We start from the raw sequence: 18,910 nt of genomic DNA, 5'->3' as shown, positions 1-18,910 counted from the left end.
GGGAGGAGGAGGGGAGGGGGGAGGAGGGGGGCGTACTCCATGTGGGGGAGGGAGGAGTGACAATGGCTATGGCTGAAGTGGTGAGGGAGGGGGGGGGGGGGGGGGGGGGGGTTGGCGACCGTTGTCTAATCATGCGAACGGATTGCTTTGTTGTTGGCAAATGGGTGGTCTGTGGTGGGCTCTTCGGCCAGCTGTTCAGCACTCTCGGTTGCGGGCCGAGCGGTCACTCCGATGGCTCACCGGCTTGGAGATTTCCTCGCCGTTACTGTGCTGGCCATCTTTGTCAGCACATCGTGCCAATCGGCACGGGACTCACGTGTGGATAAGAGCGCCCATCAATAGCTCGCATACACACGAGATCAAGGTTAGAATTGGGCGTCCAGAGGGCGCCCGTCGTCGTCGTCGCGCATCGTCATCAGAAAGGGTGGGCGGGCGGCAATCATGTGTTAATCGATGGTATTCATAGGGTCAATCATTGGTATTCATGGGTAGTCATGGGTGGTCATGGGTTAGCATTTTGTGGTCCAAACGGGTTAGTTGTCGACTGATGGTTGGCTCAACGAGACCATGTTCATCAACTACCCCCATCATGCTCCAATGTAGCTGCAACAAGCAGCTCGGGCAGCTCAGGCGGCTCGCTCAGGCGGCTCGGGCGGATGTGGTTGGCTTTGTCTGCGAGTGCGGGTAAGATTTGACGAAATGCGGCACGAAATGGGAGCAGGCGCAACGAGCGGCAATTCTGGTACACTTCACTTGAAGCGGGCCAGGGTCCGAGTGCAGACTATGACGGGCAGTGGCGCAGGAGCTGACCCATGCAGGCGAGTGATGGGCTGGGAAGCGAACAGTGGGAGGCTGATTCGGGGCGCTGGGCGTTGCAATGACGGCTGGCGCCGGCTGGCGGTATGGGCGTTGCTGGCGGCAGCGGTGGTGACATTGGTGGTGGAGCCGCTCGGCACGCAAGCGGCGACGGTCGATGTGCTACTGGACCCGGTTCTGGGTAGACCAAACATTCCGCAGTGCAAGCCCGAGGTGCCGCTCTCGCCGGTGCCCATCGTAGCCGTTTCGTCTGGAAGGGGCGTGATCTGCGGCCGAGTGGACAGCGACGCCGTCGACGACGTTGTCGTCGCGCGGCGTGGTAGCAGCGATGTGCAGCTGTTCCGCGGAAACGGTGTCGGCGGCTTCTCTTCTGTCACCGTTGGCACTGGTATCGCCAACATTGTCGGTGTGGCGATCGGGAAGCTCTCCAGCGACTCGCTCGTTGATGTTGCGGTAGCCACCCTCGACGAGGTTCTTTGGTTCCGCCAGACCGCAGGCCCGAGCTTTACCGCCGGCGTCAACGTCCACTCGACCTCGGAGTTTGATCTCGATGAAGTGGCAGTCGGTGACGTCGACTCGGACGGCGACGACGACATCGTGGTGACTACCCACGATTCCCGCCACCTGATGTTCTGGATGGAGAACACCGACGGCGCAGGTTCGTTTGCTTCTGCCGCCACCATCACCACCTATGGCTCGTACCTGCAATCGGTCTTGATTGTCGACATCGACGGCAACGCGATCAATGACATTCTATGGAGCGATGTCGCCGACGGCACGCTGACATGGATGAAAGACGGGACGAGCGGAGTTCCGGCCAACCTGGTCTCGCTCGGCGCCGGCTCGGTCTTTTCGTCGAGCCATGTCCGCGCCGGCGATGTCAACGGCGACGGCATGATCGACCTTGTCTTTGCCTTTTCATGGCAGTCAGCCTTTGGCTGGCTCCAAAGTTCCGATGGTGCAGGAGGGTTTTACCCGCCGCGGGCCATCGAGGCCGCCGTCGACTCTCCTGGCGACCTCACCCTCGCCGACATCGACGCCGACGGCGACCTCGACATTGCGCTCACCCACGTCGAGACCAAGGACGTGGTCTGGCATGAAAACGTCGATGGTGGTGGGCGATTTGGCCCGCGCTTGGTAGTCGGCACACTCGGCTTGGGCTTCCTTCATGTCTGCGCCGGCAACTACGCAAGTGGCCCGAGCCTCGACTTTGTCTCGCTCGACGACACTGTCTTGCAGCGGTGGCCCACTTCGAGCGCGGTCGCGCCGAGCGCCACCGTGCATGTGGCAGCAAGTGGCATGCTTGACAGCTTTGAGCATGCGCCCGCCGACATCAATGCCGATGGCTTCGTCGATGTTGTTGTTGGCACCAGTTCTGGCGCACTCTGGTTCGCCAACTTTGACGGCGCCGGCAACTTCGGCCCGGCCCAGCCAGTTTTCGACGCCCAGGCTGTCCGCTACATCAAGGCTGTGGACATGGACGGCGACGGTGACACCGATGTTGTTGCATGGGTCTCGAGCGGCCCAGTGTGGGCGGCCAACAACGGCGTTGGACGATTTGGCCCCCGCCAGCCGGTGGTCACCACCCCGTCGCCGCCATATGCCCACTTTGACGTTGTCGACGTCAACGGTGACGGAGCGCGCGACTTTGTGGCTGTGAGCCAGTCTGACACCTTGGTCTGGGCGCTCAATGCCGGAGATGGCAGTTTCCCGTTGCCTACCTCGGTACTGGGCGTCGGCGCGGATGTTGTGGTTCTACGCGATATCAACTCCGATGGCGCGCCGGATTTGGTTGTCATCGACACCATGACCGACGAGCTCACCTGGTTCGAGAACGAGTTTCCTTCGGGTAGGAGCTTTGCCGCGAGCGCTGTCATCTACGCGCCGACGGGTCTGACCGAGCAGCTTTTGGTCGACGATATCGATAGTGATGGTCGGAACGACATCCTCGTCATGGACACTAGCTCGACTGTAGTCAAGCGCATCACCCAGGGTGGCGTGCCCGGCACGTTCAACACGCCGACGGCAGTGGCTACGCTCAAGGCTGCGGGTGCCATCCAGCTCTCGCTCGGAGACATGGACGGCGATGGCCATGTCGATCTTGTTGCGATCATGTCCAACTCTGACGTCGACATGGCGCTCAACTCGGGCAGTGGCACTTTTGGTGCAGTTCTTACTCTGGCGTCGGCATCAATGACGACCTTTGCCTCGCTCGATGACGTTGACGGTGACGGCGACATTGACGTGATTACCAGCTCGGGATCGCTCGGCCAGTTTGGTTGGGTGGCACGCCTGCTTCGCGGGCCAATGCACGTCTTTGCGCCGACGCATCGTGGCCTCCGGACTCGTGACAAGGCGTGCGAGACAGGAAGCCGCGGCTCATTCGAGTGCGTGCGCGCAAGTCTCCGCACCACATCGCGCTGCACCCATGACACGGTCAACTTGCCACCGGCGCAGTACAACTGCTCGCGAGACTCGCACGCCCTTGTCTCGAATGCCATGACGATTGCAGGAAGTGCCGGAACGGTGTTTGAGTGCGGCAGCGCTGGGGTCTTGTTCCACGTCGGACCGGATGCCTCCGGGATGTCGATCGGCGAGCTTGTCCTCGCCAACATGACGGTGCGTGGTACAGGTGTGGCACGGACGTCGCTCATTGGTGGGCCGGGTGTAAGAGTTGGCGGCTCGGGTGCGCGCTTGGTCCTTGACGGCATGACGTTTGAGGGATGTTCGGCCGCGCCGCGGACCGACGAGTCGGACTTTTCTGTTGGACGCGGCGGCGCTGTCTTGGTGCTGAGCGGGGCGTCACTCGAGGCGCGCCGGTCGACGTTCAAGGCGAGCTCAGCGAGCTCGGGCGGTGCGCTTCACGTGCGTGGTGTGGGATCGTCTGCAACGCTCGAGGCGTGCACGTTTCGTGACAACGAGGCAGGCAATCTCGGCGGGAGCGTGACGGTTGCCACCGGTGCGTCGCTACTTGTGGCAGACTCGCTCATCACCAGCTCGACCGCGATCAACGGCGGCGGCGGGCTGTATGCGGCAAACGGCGCGAGCCTGACGCTCCGTGGCGCGACGACGATCGAGGACAACACTGTGGCGCTGGCTGGGCTCGGTGGCGGAGTCTTGATTGTGGCGCCCGCAACAGTCCAGCTGGACGGCACAAGCATTCGCCGCAACAGCGCCGGCGGCTCGGGTGGCGGGCTTGCGGTGGTTGCCGCGGACCTTCACGTCGAGCTTGCATCGGCCCAGACCTCAGTCGAGGTTCCTGTCGCCAGCGGTGAAGGACCGCTGAGCGGGCCTGCTCCGCCGACGATTGTGCTAGTGGATGTGCGGCTTGAGATGTCGGAGGCCAACTACCTCGGCGGCAATGCTCTGGTGTGCGGGGCGCGGGTGAGTCTTGTAGGCTCTGGGACGCTGATGAGTGGCGGCGTGAGTGGCGCGGATCGGCGGGCAAATGACGTGTTTTTGTGCGCTGGCGCAGGCGTTGCCCTCTCCCAGGTTGGGCGCAGCGACCGAGCCAAGCTGCCGTGGTTGCGTGCCGACGCTGCAGCGTTTGGCACGCTTGGGACGGCGGTGATGGCCGGGCCACTAGCGTCGATGGCGTGGGCGAGTGGGCCGAGCGGATCGCTCGAGCCGGGCTTGTCGGCGTCTGGCGCAGTGCGCGGGGTGGATTGGCTCGGCCAGCCGCTGGTTGAGCCGCGAATTGTGCTGCGGATGCGGTATGAGGCCGATCCCGCCCTGGCCACGGTCGGGTCGAGCTCGATGGCGCTCGAGTCGACGGCGGTCTCGCTGCCGGACCTGACCGTCCAGATTGTGGCAAGCGCAATTGGCGACGGCGGCGGAGCGAGCCTGATTCCGCTCACGGCGCACACCATGATTGAGGCTGGTGGCGTGAGCAGCCGTGGGCTGGCAGTGCCGGCGCTTCGCGCTACAGTCAACATCACCGGATGTCGGGCCGGATCGGGCACAGTGGCTGGGAGCGGGTCTGCGACGAGCGTTGTCGTCTGTGCCGAGTGTGGTGAGGGGACGCAGCAAAGCGCCGGGCCGCTGGCACAGTGCGTGGCGTTGTCGGCCTGTCCAGCCAACGCAGTGCGGCTCGGCGGCGACGCGATGGGCGCGTGCTCGTGCGAGCGCAACTTTTGGGTCCAGGACGGAGTCATCGGTGCGGACGGCTGCTTGCCGTGTCCTAGCGGCGGTGTGTGCACCGGTGGGAGTGCTCAGCCTGTCTCGGGACCGGGCTTCTTTCCGGACGAGACAGACCCGACGCTGTTTGTGGCATGCCCGACGGCATCGGCTTGCTTGCTCGACGGGCAGTGCGCACCGGGTTACACGGCGCGGCTGTGCGCCCAATGCGCCCCCAACTACTACCGACTCGGGTCGAGCTGCCGCAAGTGTGCAGCTGGGCGCAATGCTGCGATTGTGGCGTGTCTGGTTGTTGGACTGCTGGTGATCACGGCTGCGCTGCTGATGTTCAACCTTGCCCAGAGCCTGCGGTACAAGTTTGCCGCGGCGATGATCGGGCTCAACGCGCTGCAGATCAGCGCAATGTACGGCAAGCTCGATCTTGCGTGGGGCGGACTGGCGCAAGTGTACTTTGACGTGGCGAGCGCGGTCAACGTCGATTTTGAGCTGACCAGCCCCGAGTGCGCGGCCGCGGCCGGGACCGACACATGGGCGCTCAAGTGGGGCCTCACTCTTGCACTGCCTGTCTTTGCGGCTGCAGCTGTGGTGGCTGTAGCGCCGCTGATGCTGCTGCCTGGCAAACTGCGGCGGGCAGATAACTTGGCGCAGCTGATGGGCGGGTGCGGGCGGACGCTGTTCCAGCTGCTGGTGCTGCTGTATCTGCCACTGGCGCGGGCGGCCATGGCGCCGTTTGGGTGTCGCCGCGAGGTGGGTGGGCGGTGGGTGCTCGATGCCGATCCGGCGCGGAGCTGCTACAACAGCGCATGGTGGGTGGGGCTGTTTCCGGTGGCCATGGCGGCAGTGTTGTGCTACGCCATCGGTGTGCCTGCGGTAGTCTGGCTGGTCCTACGCCGGCAGCGGGAGGTGCTGGGAGACGAACTCACGTTTACGATCAAGTTCGGCTTTCTAGTCGGCCGATTTGTGCCGACAGCGTGGTGGTTTGAGACGGCGATCATGGCGCGCAAACTTGGAGTCGTCCTCTGCATGGCGCTGTTTTTTACTGATAAGAGCAAGGCCAACGCTGGTGTAGTTGTTCTTGTCTCTGCTCTTGGACAGCTCATCTTTCAGAGGCCGTACGGCTCGCCACTCCACAACGGACTCTCTGTGGCGGTTCTTGCGGCAACGACGCTAGTGCTGTACTCGGGCACCTTTGATGACGGCGGGCTGCGGAGCGCCGGCATTCATATCGGCATCGTCAGCAATGTTGCGCTCATCATTGGCGGCGTGATGGCCGACTTTTGGCTCATCGCGCGCCGCGAGAAGCGGGCTGAGGCCGGGTTTGACGCCGACATGGCCGGCCTTGATCCTGACCTTGCCCGCGAAGACCTGACCACCATGACCAACGACGTTCACCTCGACAACCTGATGAGCGACGTAGGAACGCCGCTTGCGTCGCAGGCCACAGTGAGCTATGTCGGATCGGGCCCGCTGGGCACCAGTCAGAGCCCGATCCTGAGCGAGCGATCGATGCTGGGTTCTGCCGAGATGATAGAGAGCGGTGGTGGCGGCGGGTTGGATAGCGTGGTGTGATGGAGAGTGAACATTGTGGATGAACACGTCTGTGCCCCGTTGCTGATGCCATGGTCGAGAGGAGTCACCTCACGCGTATACCCATGACAGCGTCACCTCACTCTGAGCCTGTTGTCAGCAAGCTACGTCGGCAGGAACCGACACTCTCACTCGCTCACACACACACACTCTCTCTCTCTCTCTCCCACTCTCTTGCAGGTGTGGTCAAAGACCTCGGCCCGGCCGAGCATCTGTGCTGGAACGCCTACAGGCGGAGTTCCTCGTCCGTGACCAAGTCAAGGCGACGGCGCGATCGAACGAGACGGTGGACACAAGGCGGATGCGAGTCGACGAAGCGGCAGTGTGGTGGGCGGCAGGGGCGGCGGGAGGGGTGGCGGTGCGGGCGGTGGCGGTGGCAGGCTTGCGTCGCTGGGCCGAGTATGGCGGGGTGGAACGCAGGTCGCGGCAGCTGGCAGTAGCGAGGCACAGCTGGATGTGGCTGGGCTCGATGGTGGTCCTGGTGCTGGCGCTCTCCAGTGCGCGTCGGCTGTGGGCTGAGGCTGCGCTGGTGCCGACGGAGAGTGTCGCCGCCGCTGTTGATGCTTCTGTATTTGGTGTGTGGGACGTAGAGTCGGCGCGGTGCGCGGACGCGCTGCGGCGGAACGAGACTAGTCGAACTGTTGATGTTGACCCGGCACTGCTGGCGGCGATGGTGTGGTTCTCGAGCGAGCTGGGCGGCATGGGGACAGACGCTTTGGTCGGCAATACGCTCGAGTGGGACTGGGGGCTGATGGTGGCGCATCATGCTGTGACACTTGTGCTGGTTGTTCTCAGTACGGCGGCGCACATGTCTGTCCATGGCGTGTTTGTTCTGCTCCTCCACGCCGCCGCCGATCCAATCCTGGACGCCACCATTGTGGTGCGGTACCTCGAGGTTGTGCCGGCGTGGTTGGTGCACCTCCTGTTTGGTGCCTTTGTCTCGGTATGGATGGTGACTCGCATGGTCATCTTCCCGGCGTTTATTGTGCTGGGTCACTTGCTCTCGTTTGGTGTCTTGTTCTGGGACGCCGATGCCTTTGATGTGTTTGCGCTCAAAGACGTAGTGAGCGAACGGTACAGTGTATCACTCGGGTGTCTGCAAGCCGGCTTTGATCACCACGTTGGATATGTTGCACTCGCTTTGCTGGCGCTGCTCCTTGGAGCCAACGTTATCTGGACGCACAACATTGTTGCGGCTGCGGTTGACGCGATGGCGGGAGCCGGTGTCGCCGATCCGCGGGCCGAGAGGCTGGCCAAGGAGCTGGCCGAGGTCAAGAGCAAGAAGGAAACATGCCGCCGACCGGCCAGGGCCAGACCGCTGGGAGCGAGTGCCACACCAGAGTGGTGACAACCGCTGCCAGCCACACGTCGACAGTATAGTGGTTGTGCGAGAGGACAAATGAGGCGCTCGCCACCAGTGCAAGCGCGCATGACGCTAGCGTTGTTGTCGGCACCAGCCGCGCGTAGTATGAGACCATGACAGCGGTGGCGACTACGACGACGATGGTGTGGCCAGAGAGGATCAGATCACCACAGTGCGGATCTGTGCCGAGCGTTCTCAGGCCGACGGCTATGTTCGACCAATGGGTGTCGTCGTCGCTCCGCCACCCGTCCCATGCGCGGCAGTGGTTGTTCGGCACCGGAATGTCGGTGACGCCCACGGCCACTCCGCGGACAACGTACACGGCGCCGACGCTGGCAAATACCCGACCGAGAATGGTAAACCCATCTGCAAATCTGTTGTAAACGACTCCGACGAACACAGGCGTGACAATGGCGGCGAGGAGAAGGACCTCGCCGATGGCTCCAGTCTGCGCATCAGGCCAGCGTGCGTGGACAACGTCGACAAGCGGCGGCCGCGCGAGGTCGACAGCCAGCTCGGCTACCGACATGCCCGTGACGTTGACAAGCGAGCCAACACAAAAGACGGCAAAGCCTGTCAGAAACGCCGGAAACGAGCCCCACGGGCGCGGGCTGGCCGCGTCGCAGCGCGGGCGAGCTTCCGGTGCCGAGGAAACGCGGACCACGCCCCACGACGCTATCGAGAGCGCAAGCGAGGCGAGGATACCTGCGCCAAGCAGCAGGACCTTAAGCACAAAGTGAAAGAGACACGCACCGATGCCGATGACCGCAAGGCGCGCCGCGAGGGCGAGGACGGTGGGCCACAGCGGTGAGCGCACAGCCCGCGGCGGATGCCCCGTCAGCATCCACACGCCCACAAGACGGATGGCGTGCTGAGCAACCATCTCAGTGGAGAGGACAATGGCAAAGCCAGCGTAGGGATGGGCAAATGGGGAGACCAGCTCGGCAGCTACGTACACGCCGTACGTCGTGGCGGTGACGGCGGTGCCGGCAAGGACGAGACCGCGGCCGCTGGCCGGGCTCAGTCCGGTGCCGCCATGCGCCGGGGCGAGAGCGTAGAAGACTCCCGTAAGCGCCGCCGGAATCACGACGTAGGCCAGCGCTGCACTAGCAATTTGCGGCGGTGATACCAAGTCGGAAGGGAGCCGGGCACGAGCATCGGCCCAGAGCCAGTTACCAACAAAGAACAGGTAGCCGCGCCAGTCCCACGGCTTGGTCCACGTCGGGCCGGGAAAGGAGATGGAGAGCGCCGGCGGATCGGCGGCAATTACCTCAGGGTGTGCACCTGCCACGCGGTAGCCGTCCCACGTCCCGTGCTCGTAAAAGTAGATGTGGTGCATGGCGTGGGCGATGGTGAGCCGCATGGCCGGGTGCTCGAAGCGCTCGCCGCCGTCAGGTCCGCCAAGGTAGACGTCAAATAGCGGGCCGGCGCGTGCGTGGGCAAAGTACCAGTTGAGAAAGCCCTGGTCGGCACCGTCGTGCGAGGCCGGCGCGTTTGGATCCGACGGTGAACGGCGCAGGGCGGCGCGCATGTCGCTAAAGACGGTAACGTCGGGCTTGATGACCATGAGCGCAGTGTGGAATCGGGTCGGATTGAGGTAGACAACGCAAAAGTGACCGCAGCGGAAGAGGGCCGACATGTCGTGGAGCGCAACCGTGTCCGAGTCGAGAAAGACGACCCGCTCGTAGTCGACCAGCGCCCAGGCGTGCAGCTTGTTGAGCGACTTGCGGAAGCGTGGCTTGGCGTGGCCAAACGGATTGCCGATGTCCGGCACCTCCCTCACCACCACTCGCCTCGGATCGGTCGCCGCAAACCGGGCTTTGACCTCGGGCCGCACGCCGTGGACCGCCAGTACCACCACATCAATGGCCGGGTCCGGGTGCTGCTCCAGCACCGTGGCTATGGTCACCTGCGTGCCAAGCACGTACGCATCGTCGGCGGGAGTGCCCTCGTAGTGGAGGACGACGAAAGCGAATCGTGCCTCCGTCACTGCAGGCGCTGCAACAAGTAGTAGCACCAGCAGAACTGCTGCTGTGGTTGCCGGCATGGGCGTGGCTTTGGCGTGGCGAGAGGTGGGGGGGTTAGAGCTGGGGAGGGGGGGGGGGGGGGGGGGTGATACAAACGGCATTTTGCAGTGTATGATGGGATCCAAGCCGTTCTCAAGCCAGTCCTGCGCATCAACAGATAGTTCACACCCTACGCCAGCTACACATACCACGAAGCGGGCGGTAGACACCCCATCAAAGCCGTAAACGACGGTCTCGTCTCGCCAAGGGCAGCCGACGAGGACGACACTGTGAACCACAAGCCATTTCAATAAAAATTATATATAATTGAACAAATTTAATGTCTTTATATTACTTGTGACTGTATTTGTATGTGATTTTTAAAGAATGTGTATGTTTTCTGGGTTTAATAGTTTTATAGTTGTAGTTTTATATAACTCTATAGTTTCAAATTGGATGACTTGTTTCTAGTAGTTTTAGATGTCCTCCTCGGATCGATCGACCTCTCCTAGCAAGCGTCCTCGCTTGAGCTCTACTACCTCCATCTCCCTCTATCACGCGCTAGCAGTCAGGATGAATGACAACATGCAACAACTGCTCTATACTTGCAATCGATTTCCTTCAAGTCCTTTTCAGCTGTGCCGGCGCGCGGGGCCTGACACGTCCTCCTCGGCCACCAGCGCGGCGACAACCGAGTCGACGAGGCGGCTCTGAGCTTGCGACGGGCTCCGCGATGAGCGAGCCGAGCGAAGGCTGCGCCGGTTGGGGCCTTCGCTCGGGCGGTAGCGGCTGGAGACCTCGACTTCGCGCCGGCGGGACCGCTCGCGGGCCAGGTCCTTGCGGAGGCGAGCAAGCGAGTCCTCCAGCGACGCAATGTACTGCACTGTCTTATCCGAGGCGAGCTCCTTGAAGACAGCCTCGCGGACGCGGGCGGCAAACTTTGTCTCGTCGCCCGCCCGCTTGTCGGCAATGTAGCTGCGAAGCTTGCGGACTTCGGCACGGAGCGCGCGGTCACCCATAGCCAGCAGGTTGGCGTGGAGATCAAGCGCGTCCGGCGCCGACGACGTCTGCCGCGGGCTCGCCATCTTGGTCTCAGCCACAACGTCGAGCGGGTGCAGTTTGGTCACAACGCCCTTGAGCGCAGTGACCAGGTTCGGCAGCCGCTGCACAAGCTCATCCGTCGAGGTCAGAGCCTTGGGGAGGAAGAACGACTCGAGCTGCGGCGCGTCGACCGGGTACGATCGCGCCAGCGCCCGCTCAACCACGTGCTGAAAGGTGGTCGCGTAGTCAAGGAAAAGGCCCATGTCACGCTTGTACGCATCTTTGGCGCTCGCCACACTCGCCTGTGACGCCGCGAGCGAGTTGGTCACCGAAGTCAGCTCCGACTGCAGTGACGCAATCTTGTCTTCGAGCGCCCGCGCCTGGCGAGATGCCGCGTCCTCCATCTCACCCACTGCAGCCTTGTACTCGCTCCGCGCCTTAACCAGCGCCTCGACATAATCAATCTTGGACGCGTCGGCCATCGATGCCGGCGGAATCGACGAGAGCTTGGCCTCCTGCGCCGCTCGCATCCGCTCCAGCGACTTGGCGTGGTTCTCCAGCAGCTTGCGGACATCGCGCGCGTGGCTCTCGTGAAGCGCCGCTGTCTCAGCCTCGTGTCGGCGGACTGACTCGTCGAGCTCGGCCTGAACGCTCCGAAGCGAGCGCTTGTACCCGGCAACCTCGACTGAGATCTCGGCCTCTTTCCGCCGCATCTCGAGCTGGACGCTCTCAAACTGGGCCTTGTGCTTCTGCAGCGTCTCATACAGCAACTTTTTCTCCGCCTGCAGCTGCGCAATGAGATCCTTGAGCGTCTCATAGCTCTGCAACGACGGCTCCGGACCCGAGAGCGAGATCCCGACCGACGCCGAGCCGCCACCACCGCCACCAGATCGACCGGACCGCGACCGGTTTGAGCGCGTCGGCTCGAGCCACGAGCCCGACGCGTCCGAATCGGACCGCGGCAGGCTATCGCCGCCACCGCGCCCACCAAGCCCATCACCGAGCCCGCCGCGCCCACCGCGCGAGCCCGGCCGAGACAAGTGCGAGATCTGCATTCGCTGGTTCAAGTTTGTCTCCTTGGCCACCGCAAGATCCTCCTTCACCTCGGCCAGCTCCTTGATGAGGTGTCGGATGGTAGCATCCTTGTCACGAATGAGCGCCTCGGTAGCTCCGAGCCCGGTGTTGTGCTGCATCGACTTGTGCATGTCGCCCAAGAGCCGGAGCGTGACCAGCGACTCTTCAAAGTTGGAGACCGAGGGAAGGACGGTACCCACCACCGCCACATGCGATTGCAGGCCGAGGTACGGCCGGAGCATGCGAGTGAGAAGCGCGCCGTCGTACGCGCCGTACGTCAGGTTCCGCTTCGAGAGCGCAGACAGAATCGACGACGTCGAGTCGAGCACCTTGTACGCTGACGCTTGCTCCGGCGCAAAGTTGGCCCGGTCCTGGGTCAGGAGCTCTGAGCCGGCCATAATAACAAAGAAGAGCGACGACGAGACGGTGACCGAGTCGCCGGTCGAGTCGCGCAGGAGCTCGCGCTCGAGCGAGAGCTGGATGACCGCGTGTGCATTGCGCCGGTCGTAAGACGTCCGCGAGAGCGGCAGCCCGCGGTTGGCCAGTGCCTCATGAACCGCAGCCTCGGCCTCGGCCATCGAGCTCAACTTAACCTTGGCGAGCTTGGGGAATGCAATGGTCGAGTCGGCAAGCTCGACCGGCGAGATCCGCCGCGGCGTCCGCAGTTCGCTGTTTGTCGCCATCGACGCCACCGAGAGCTGCTTGCGAATCGAGCGCATGGCATGGGTGCCCGACATACTCCGCCGCGCGGCCGAAAGACTCGTCGACGACTTGGCCGACGCCAGCGTCCGGCCGCCCGCAACGCTCCGATCCGAAAGCGGCTTGCGCATCTCAAAGTCGCGCGCCGGGGCCGTGCACTCACTCGCTTCGGTCGGCGGGCTGAGATCCAGGCCCGCCCCGAGTGGCTCCATGTACGGCTCGAGCAAGTCGGACACGTGCTCGCAGTGGATCTCCATTGCCGACAGCGTGAGCGTCATGGCTCGCACGTCCGAAAGCGAAGCCGAGGACAGCAGCGACCGCGAGCCCGCCCGCCGAATCCGCCCTGTCGCCGACACTCCTTCGGTATCTTCCAGTAGAAGTGACGATGCCGAGCCAGACCGTGCCAGCAGCGTCGCCCGCTGCGCCTTGAACTTGGCAATCTCGGCAAGCAGATCGCTGGCTGCCAGCTGAACGAGGCCACGCGGCGAGCCGTCGAGTCCGCCGACCAGCGCTGTTGCCCGTCCCGAGCCGGACTGGCCAAACACAAACGCCACACACGACGTCCCGCCCACCACCGCCGACGACAACGGCTTGACCAACTCGGTGTACAGCTCGCTGAGCGGCGTCCCCGCCTCGCCCACCACGTCAAACGAGAACAGCGTGTCGGGCACCTCGCCCAGCGGGTCCTTGACCGACACCGCGTTGACCGGTACCGCTGCCGCTGCTGCAGACGCTGCTGCCGCTGCCGCTGCCCGCGACGACCCGCTGTCTGCCGCAGACGCCGCCTGCCGCTGCGCTGTCGTGTGGGTCACAAACGGCGGTTGGCCGCGCTCCCGCAGGCGCTCACCCTCCGCCACCGGCGCAAACGCCACCCCAATCCGCAGCGAGTTCTCGTCCGGTGGTTTGTTTGGGTTCGGTTGCTGTGCGTGGAACATCTTGCCTCCCCTCCGCCTGTCCGCCAAGAGCACTGCAGAGCGGTGGTCGGCCTCACCCGGCGGAGGGGGCCGAGGCCGGCGGAGAGGGCCGAGGCGACGGCGGTGGGCTCGCCACCGTCCATGGCTCGGCAGCCGCCAGCCCGGTCGAATCTCGCTGTCGGCGCCGGCACCAGCAGGCACCATCAGAGAGACCATTGCCACTCCACGCTGTTTTGGTGAGCAAGCCATGGTAAGTCAAATTAGGGGAGGAGAAGGGGGGGAAGGGGGAGAGGGGGAGGAGGGGGGCGTGACGGGCATCAACGTTCTTTTCTTGCCTCCCTTCCCTGTGCCCTCTCGTCACGCACGTACTGGCCAATGGAAGGTCTACTCCTGCCCGCGACGACATACTCACGGAGGCGCCACCCGGCGGACGGACACGGACAATGGCAGGCTGCGCAAACTGGGATCTCAAGCTTTTTTTCCCCGCAGGCTGGGGCATCGGCGTCTGGTGGCGACGAAGGGGCAGTGAGCGACTCGGCCTCTGACGTAGGCGACGGGCCGGACGACGACGATCTGGCGTTTGTGGCTCCAGTTCTGGGCTCTGTCGACGGCATCTACACCGCCGAGGAGGTCGAAGCGCTGGCAGAAGCCCGCAGGGTGGCCGAGGCCTCGGGCGGCGTCTTCAAGTCGGCCGACAGGCCAGCAGCGTGGATTAAGAGCTTGCGTGCTCTGGTCAAGAAGGTAACCACAGCGCAGGCCGGGGCCGGAGGAGCCACAGCTGCCGAGACAAGCGCGCCCACTAGAGTCTCACTGTCCAAGGGAGCCGCTGCTCTGCTCGCTGATCTCATTGACGACATCATTGCCAGCTTGTATCGGGAAATGGTGCCGTTGGCCAAGATGAACAAGCGTTCTGCGTTCATTGCCGACGACGTCGTCTCGGCCATCAAGCTGCACTTCCCGGGCGAGGTGGCCAAGTATGCGGCAGCTGATGTGGCACGCACACTAAGCTCGCTCGCCGCTGGCTCAGGCGTCCCAGTCCTTCTCCATCTTTCCCACGTCAAGCAGGTCTTCGAGTCGCAGGAGCTCCTCGCCCCGATCTACAACCGTGAGACGCTGCCGGCAGTCGCCGCCGCCGTCGAGTTTGTGGTGAGTGAGGTCCTCGAGTTGGCCATCAATGCCATGCGCGACACCAAAGCTGGTCGCCTTACCGCTCGCCACGTCAAACTTGCCATCGGCAACGACATGGAGCTTGAGCGCATGTTCCACAAGGTCTGCTTGGCAGGCGGAGGCGTCATTCCAAACATTCATGGTGTTCTCTTGCCCATGCGGAGATGATCCTCGGGCATGTCCGTAAACTCTTCAACAAACCCACGATTGCCAGCGCAAGCAAAGTTTCAGGCGCTTCCTGCATCAGCAAGGACTCGCGCCACAAACGCTTCAACGATCTGCTCCTCGTGTGATGCTGTTGACCCTGATCGCTTCACCGATTTCGACGAGAGGACGACGCCGGAGCGGTAGCGGACCGACTCCCAGCGGCCACGGACCGGGTCGTACAACACAAACTGCCCGTTGCGAAGTCCAGCATTCCAGTACCCGTACGCCGCATCTTCAGACCGTGGATGGGAGAGCACGCCGGCACCGTGTGTCTGCGAGCCCTTGATCCGCCCACGGAACACGTACCCATCGTCGGCAGCCACCACGACGCCGCCGCCGCACCCAAGAGCCGAGTCTTTGGCCAGTGCACACGTCACATTGCCGCCAGCCGACACAATCGTGTTGGCAGAGAACCCTGCAAACTCGCCGGCGGGTAGGCTCTCCATCAGCGGCGCTAGCCAGAGCGGCGAGCCGAGCCGGAGCCATCCACGGTGCACCACTGCCCGCCACCCCTCGAGTCCTGCCGCGCCGTAGGCGTCGTACCGCAGCAGCGGAAGCGCCTCGGCAAAGAGACCCACAAACTGAAGATGGTGGACCTCGAGCACCGCCCGCCCGTCGCCAGTGGCCGACGTCGGGCTGTCCGCCAGCGGAATCCGGTCGGCGTACCGGTTAGGCCTTGCGCTTGTCCGCGCAAACTCGGAGGCAATCCGTGGCGGATCGAGAACAAAGGCAAAGCCTGGAATGTGACCGCCACCCTCGTCAAAAGCATGGAGAGCAACAAAGCCTTCACCGGCCGGCCCATCGACTCCAAACCCGCCCTCATACTCCAGCTCACCGCCACCGCTCGGCAGCGCCAAATGCCACGCCACCACATCACCCATGGGCGCAGAGATCAGACCACCCAGTCGCCATCCCGGACCATCCGAGCGCAGCGTGATGGAGAGAGGCGAAGCGCCACGGCCACTCGACACGCTCACACGCCCGTTAGCGACAGCCGCCGTGAGCATGATATTCAGTCTCCCGCTCGTCCACTCGCTACTGGCCTCGCACGCAAGGCTCGGCAGCGATGCCGGGAGCGCTTGCGTAAAGAACGCCGGCGGTCGCGACGACGCGGCAGGCCCGTCAGCGCCAAAGCTGAAGACTCGCCCGCGCTCCGGCGTCCAGAGTGAGCCAAGCGCGTCCAAGGCCTCATCAAGGACCGCAGCGATCGCTTGGGTGCGAAGTGTCTCGGTCTCGTTGCAGCTCATTGTCCAGTTGAGCTCCACACGGCCATAGACAAGCCGCCCGGTCTCCCACTCGCCTCGCAGCGCGACAATGAGGTGAGGAGCAACGTGAGGGAGTGCCAGCGTCACGGTCCCGCGGCCATGGGCCAGCGATCGCCCGTACCATCGTGACTCGCGCGACGTTGCCAGCGCGTTTCCAGTGTAGTTTCCTGCGTTGGGGATGGCCCAGAACGCCTCCGGCACGCGATGCGTCTCGCGTAGAACCGCCACCGCTTGTGAACACTCAAGCTGCTGCGCAAGGGCAACAGGTGGACCAGTAGTAACACCGGTGAGCGATGAGAGCATGAGCGCACCGCAGACGACAATCATGAGGCACATTGCGCTCATCACGGCGGTAGAAGCGTGCCGCTGCACTCGCTGCGAGAGTAGAAGGAGAACAGCAGAGGCTATGAGGAGCGGGACGAGGCGCGACCAGTGTGCAAGAGCCAGTGGACCGAGATGAACAACTGCAAGCGTCACATTGCGCGAAGCGGCGAGCTGCGGTGCATCCATCCGGGCAAGGAGGTCGCCGAGCGGGAGCGGGGCGTTGGCAATAACGTTGAGGTGCAGTGGCGAGGCAGGATCCGACACAAACCGGCACAGCGCCCGACCGCCACCGGCCGCAACACATGGGAACGGATACGAGAGGTGTGACATGACTGCCCCAACAATCTCTGCTGGGAGCACCGCCTGCAGCATGAACGGCCACGGCAAGACCGCGAGCGCGGCCCAGAGAGCCACCGCTAGCTGGACCGGTCGATCAAGCCGCGGGACCGCAATCAATACGCTGGGTAGAAGAAGCATGGACGATGTCGCCGCCAAGGGATGGAGCCCAGCAAGGCTTTGCGCCCATCCGTACGGCAGCGGCAGCCGCCAGGCGAGTGCCACTGCACAGAGAGGAAGCGCTACCAGCGAGGCCAGCATCGCGGCCACAACTTCGGCCAAGTAATACGTGATTGCGAGGCCAATGCTTCCGAGCACGGTGATGACCCCGAGCGCCGTGAAGATCTGAGCCTCAGAGAGTGATGTGAACCAGGCGACAATGTATGTGTCGGCGAGCCTGGTGAGCGGCGGGAGAAGGACGTCATTCCACAGCAGTGAGAGGAGCCATTTGACCAGCGACGATGCCGAGGTGGAGAGCTGGATGAGCGCAAAGGTCATGCCAGTTGCCACCAGCGATGCAACCTTGGCCTTGAGCCCAAACGAGTTTTCCAGCGATGGCTCTGCCGCTGCCGATGGTGGTGTTGCTGACCTCGGCGATGGCGGTGCAGGCGTCGGCGACGTGGGAGCAGTCGGCATCGAAGTAGCAGGGCGTGCAGCCGTAGGAACAGATGCGGAGGGGTGTATGGGTGAGTGCGACTTTCGTCCTCTTCTCCGGCCCATGACTAAGAAGCTGTCAGGAGAGGAAGAGCAGGGTGAGACGTGTGAGTGAATGTGAGTATACGTGTCCGAGTATGTGTCGCACACATGAGTGGCCACCTGCCATTGACTGATCAACGATTGGGGCGGTGGCGTGGGTGTGAATGCGCGTGAGGGCAGAGGAGGGCAAGTGCAAGGCAAGTGCAAGCACCTGACCCGTGTCAAGACATAGGTCCAAAGTTGTTCCCGAGGTAGGGTACGCATGCGTGGTGTGCATGTGTCGTGCGTATGGAGGGTGTGCGAGGTGGGTAGGGGGGGGGGGGGGCAGCAGCGAGGTGGACTTAAACGGCGAGGAGAACGTGGGTGGGGCGATGGCGGATGACAGTGGTAGCGATGGCAACGGGAGCAGGGTGTGGAGACGATGGTGGGGCGGCGAGGAGGGGAGCGGCGGCTCCAAGTCCGAGAATGGGTCGGAGGAGGGGCTCTCGTTGGAGGCGCAGCTGGAGCGAGCGAAGCAGCAGATCAAGCTATCGGCGCCGAAGCGGCATCTGTCAAACGAGCGGACGGCGCTCAAGTGGGTCTCGCGATCGCTGGAGATCGGCGCGGGCGCCACCTTTGTCCTTACCTGGCTGGGCGTCGACGGGCTCGGTCTCTCGGTTGCGCTGTGGCTCCTTGTCATTGCGCTGCTGGTCTACACAATATGGCGGTTCACTGTCCGGGCGTATGTGCTGGTCGGCGAGGATGTTGGCCCGGATCACGATCCGTTTTCTCGCATCTACGATGCGTACGGCCCGGTGGTCCTTGGCTTTGCACTCGGCGCTGCGGGTCTCATTGTCGTCGCCATCGTCACGTTTTCCGACAAGCGAGTGTAGATTGTCGCCGATCCGAGCCAAGCTGCTGGCGGCCTCGCTGAAGAGGCACAGTTGGCCAAGTAAGGCGGCGGAATGACAGTAGATGGAGAGATGATACCGAGGATCAAGACTAATGAAAGAGATCATGTTGTCCTCTTCATGCCGAGATTTGGTCGTCAGCCCAAGCGCGACACTGTCGGCTCAAAGCTAGCGAGTCCACTGTAGAGCAAGGGTACCAGTGCGAGGAGCACCCATCTCCGCGGCAGCAGCGGAAGAGAGTGCCAGACCGAAGCAGACATGGCGACCGAGGTTCCGTTCTCGGTGGCGCTGGTGGTAGGTGGTGTGTGTGTGTGTGGGGGTGGGGGGGGTGGGGGGGGAGGGGGGGGGCGGCGAGGCGGGTAGGGACGGCGGCGACGGAGCCGGTAAC

At 63.4% G+C, this 18,910-nt stretch overlaps 6 protein-coding genes across 6 annotated transcripts; 3 read left to right on the top strand and 3 right to left on the bottom strand.

Annotated features, from left to right (window-relative positions):
• Positions 1-783: 783 nt before the first annotated feature.
• On the top strand, positions 784-6,557 carry AMSG_04740 (uncharacterized protein; the record flags this gene model as incomplete). The annotated part of the gene is made up of 2 exons (XM_013902955.1): positions 784-793; positions 923-6,557. The coding sequence occupies 2 exons, from the start codon at positions 784-786 to the stop codon at positions 6,520-6,522; spliced, it is 5,610 nt and encodes a 1,869-aa protein (XP_013758409.1). The 3' UTR covers positions 6,523-6,557.
• A 1,254-nt stretch (positions 6,558-7,811) lies between these two features.
• Positions 7,812-9,950, bottom strand: AMSG_04739 (glycosyl transferase; the record flags this gene model as incomplete). The annotated part of the gene is made up of 1 exon (XM_013902954.1): positions 7,812-9,950. The coding sequence occupies one exon, from the start codon at positions 9,948-9,950 to the stop codon at positions 7,812-7,814; it is 2,139 nt and encodes a 712-aa protein (XP_013758408.1).
• Positions 9,951-10,506: 556 nt separating this feature from the next.
• On the bottom strand, positions 10,507-13,660 carry AMSG_04738 (uncharacterized protein; the record flags this gene model as incomplete). Its single annotated transcript, XM_013902953.1, has 1 exon — positions 10,507-13,660. A coding segment is annotated over one exon (3,119 nt), but the record flags the coding sequence as incomplete, so codon positions are not given.
• A 352-nt stretch (positions 13,661-14,012) lies between these two features.
• On the top strand, positions 14,013-14,972 carry AMSG_04737 (histone H2A; the record flags this gene model as incomplete). Its single annotated transcript, XM_013902952.1, has 2 exons — positions 14,013-14,019; positions 14,164-14,972. 2 exons carry the CDS (start codon positions 14,013-14,015, stop codon positions 14,970-14,972), a joined length of 816 nt encoding a protein of 271 aa, XP_013758406.1.
• Positions 14,543-17,572, bottom strand: AMSG_04736 (uncharacterized protein; the record flags this gene model as incomplete). Its single annotated transcript, XM_013902951.1, has 1 exon — positions 14,543-17,572. The coding sequence occupies one exon, from the start codon at positions 17,570-17,572 to the stop codon at positions 15,032-15,034; it is 2,541 nt and encodes an 846-aa protein (XP_013758405.1). The 3' UTR covers positions 14,543-15,031.
• A 279-nt stretch (positions 17,573-17,851) lies between these two features.
• On the top strand, positions 17,852-18,639 carry AMSG_04735 (uncharacterized protein). Its single transcript, XM_013902950.1, has 2 exons — positions 17,852-17,888; positions 18,018-18,639. The coding sequence occupies exon 2, from the start codon at positions 18,026-18,028 to the stop codon at positions 18,578-18,580; it is 555 nt and encodes a 184-aa protein (XP_013758404.1). The 5' UTR covers positions 17,852-17,888; positions 18,018-18,025; the 3' UTR covers positions 18,581-18,639.
• The last annotated feature ends 271 nt before the right edge of the window (positions 18,640-18,910 follow it).

Source organism: Thecamonas trahens (assembly GCF_000142905.1).
Source record: "Thecamonas trahens ATCC 50062 unplaced genomic scaffold supercont1.20, whole genome shotgun sequence".
Classification (NCBI taxonomy): Eukaryota; order Apusomonadida; family Apusomonadidae; genus Thecamonas; species Thecamonas trahens.
The sequence above is the reverse complement of the archived record's forward strand: the minus strand, read 5'-3'. Positions and strand labels throughout refer to the sequence as shown.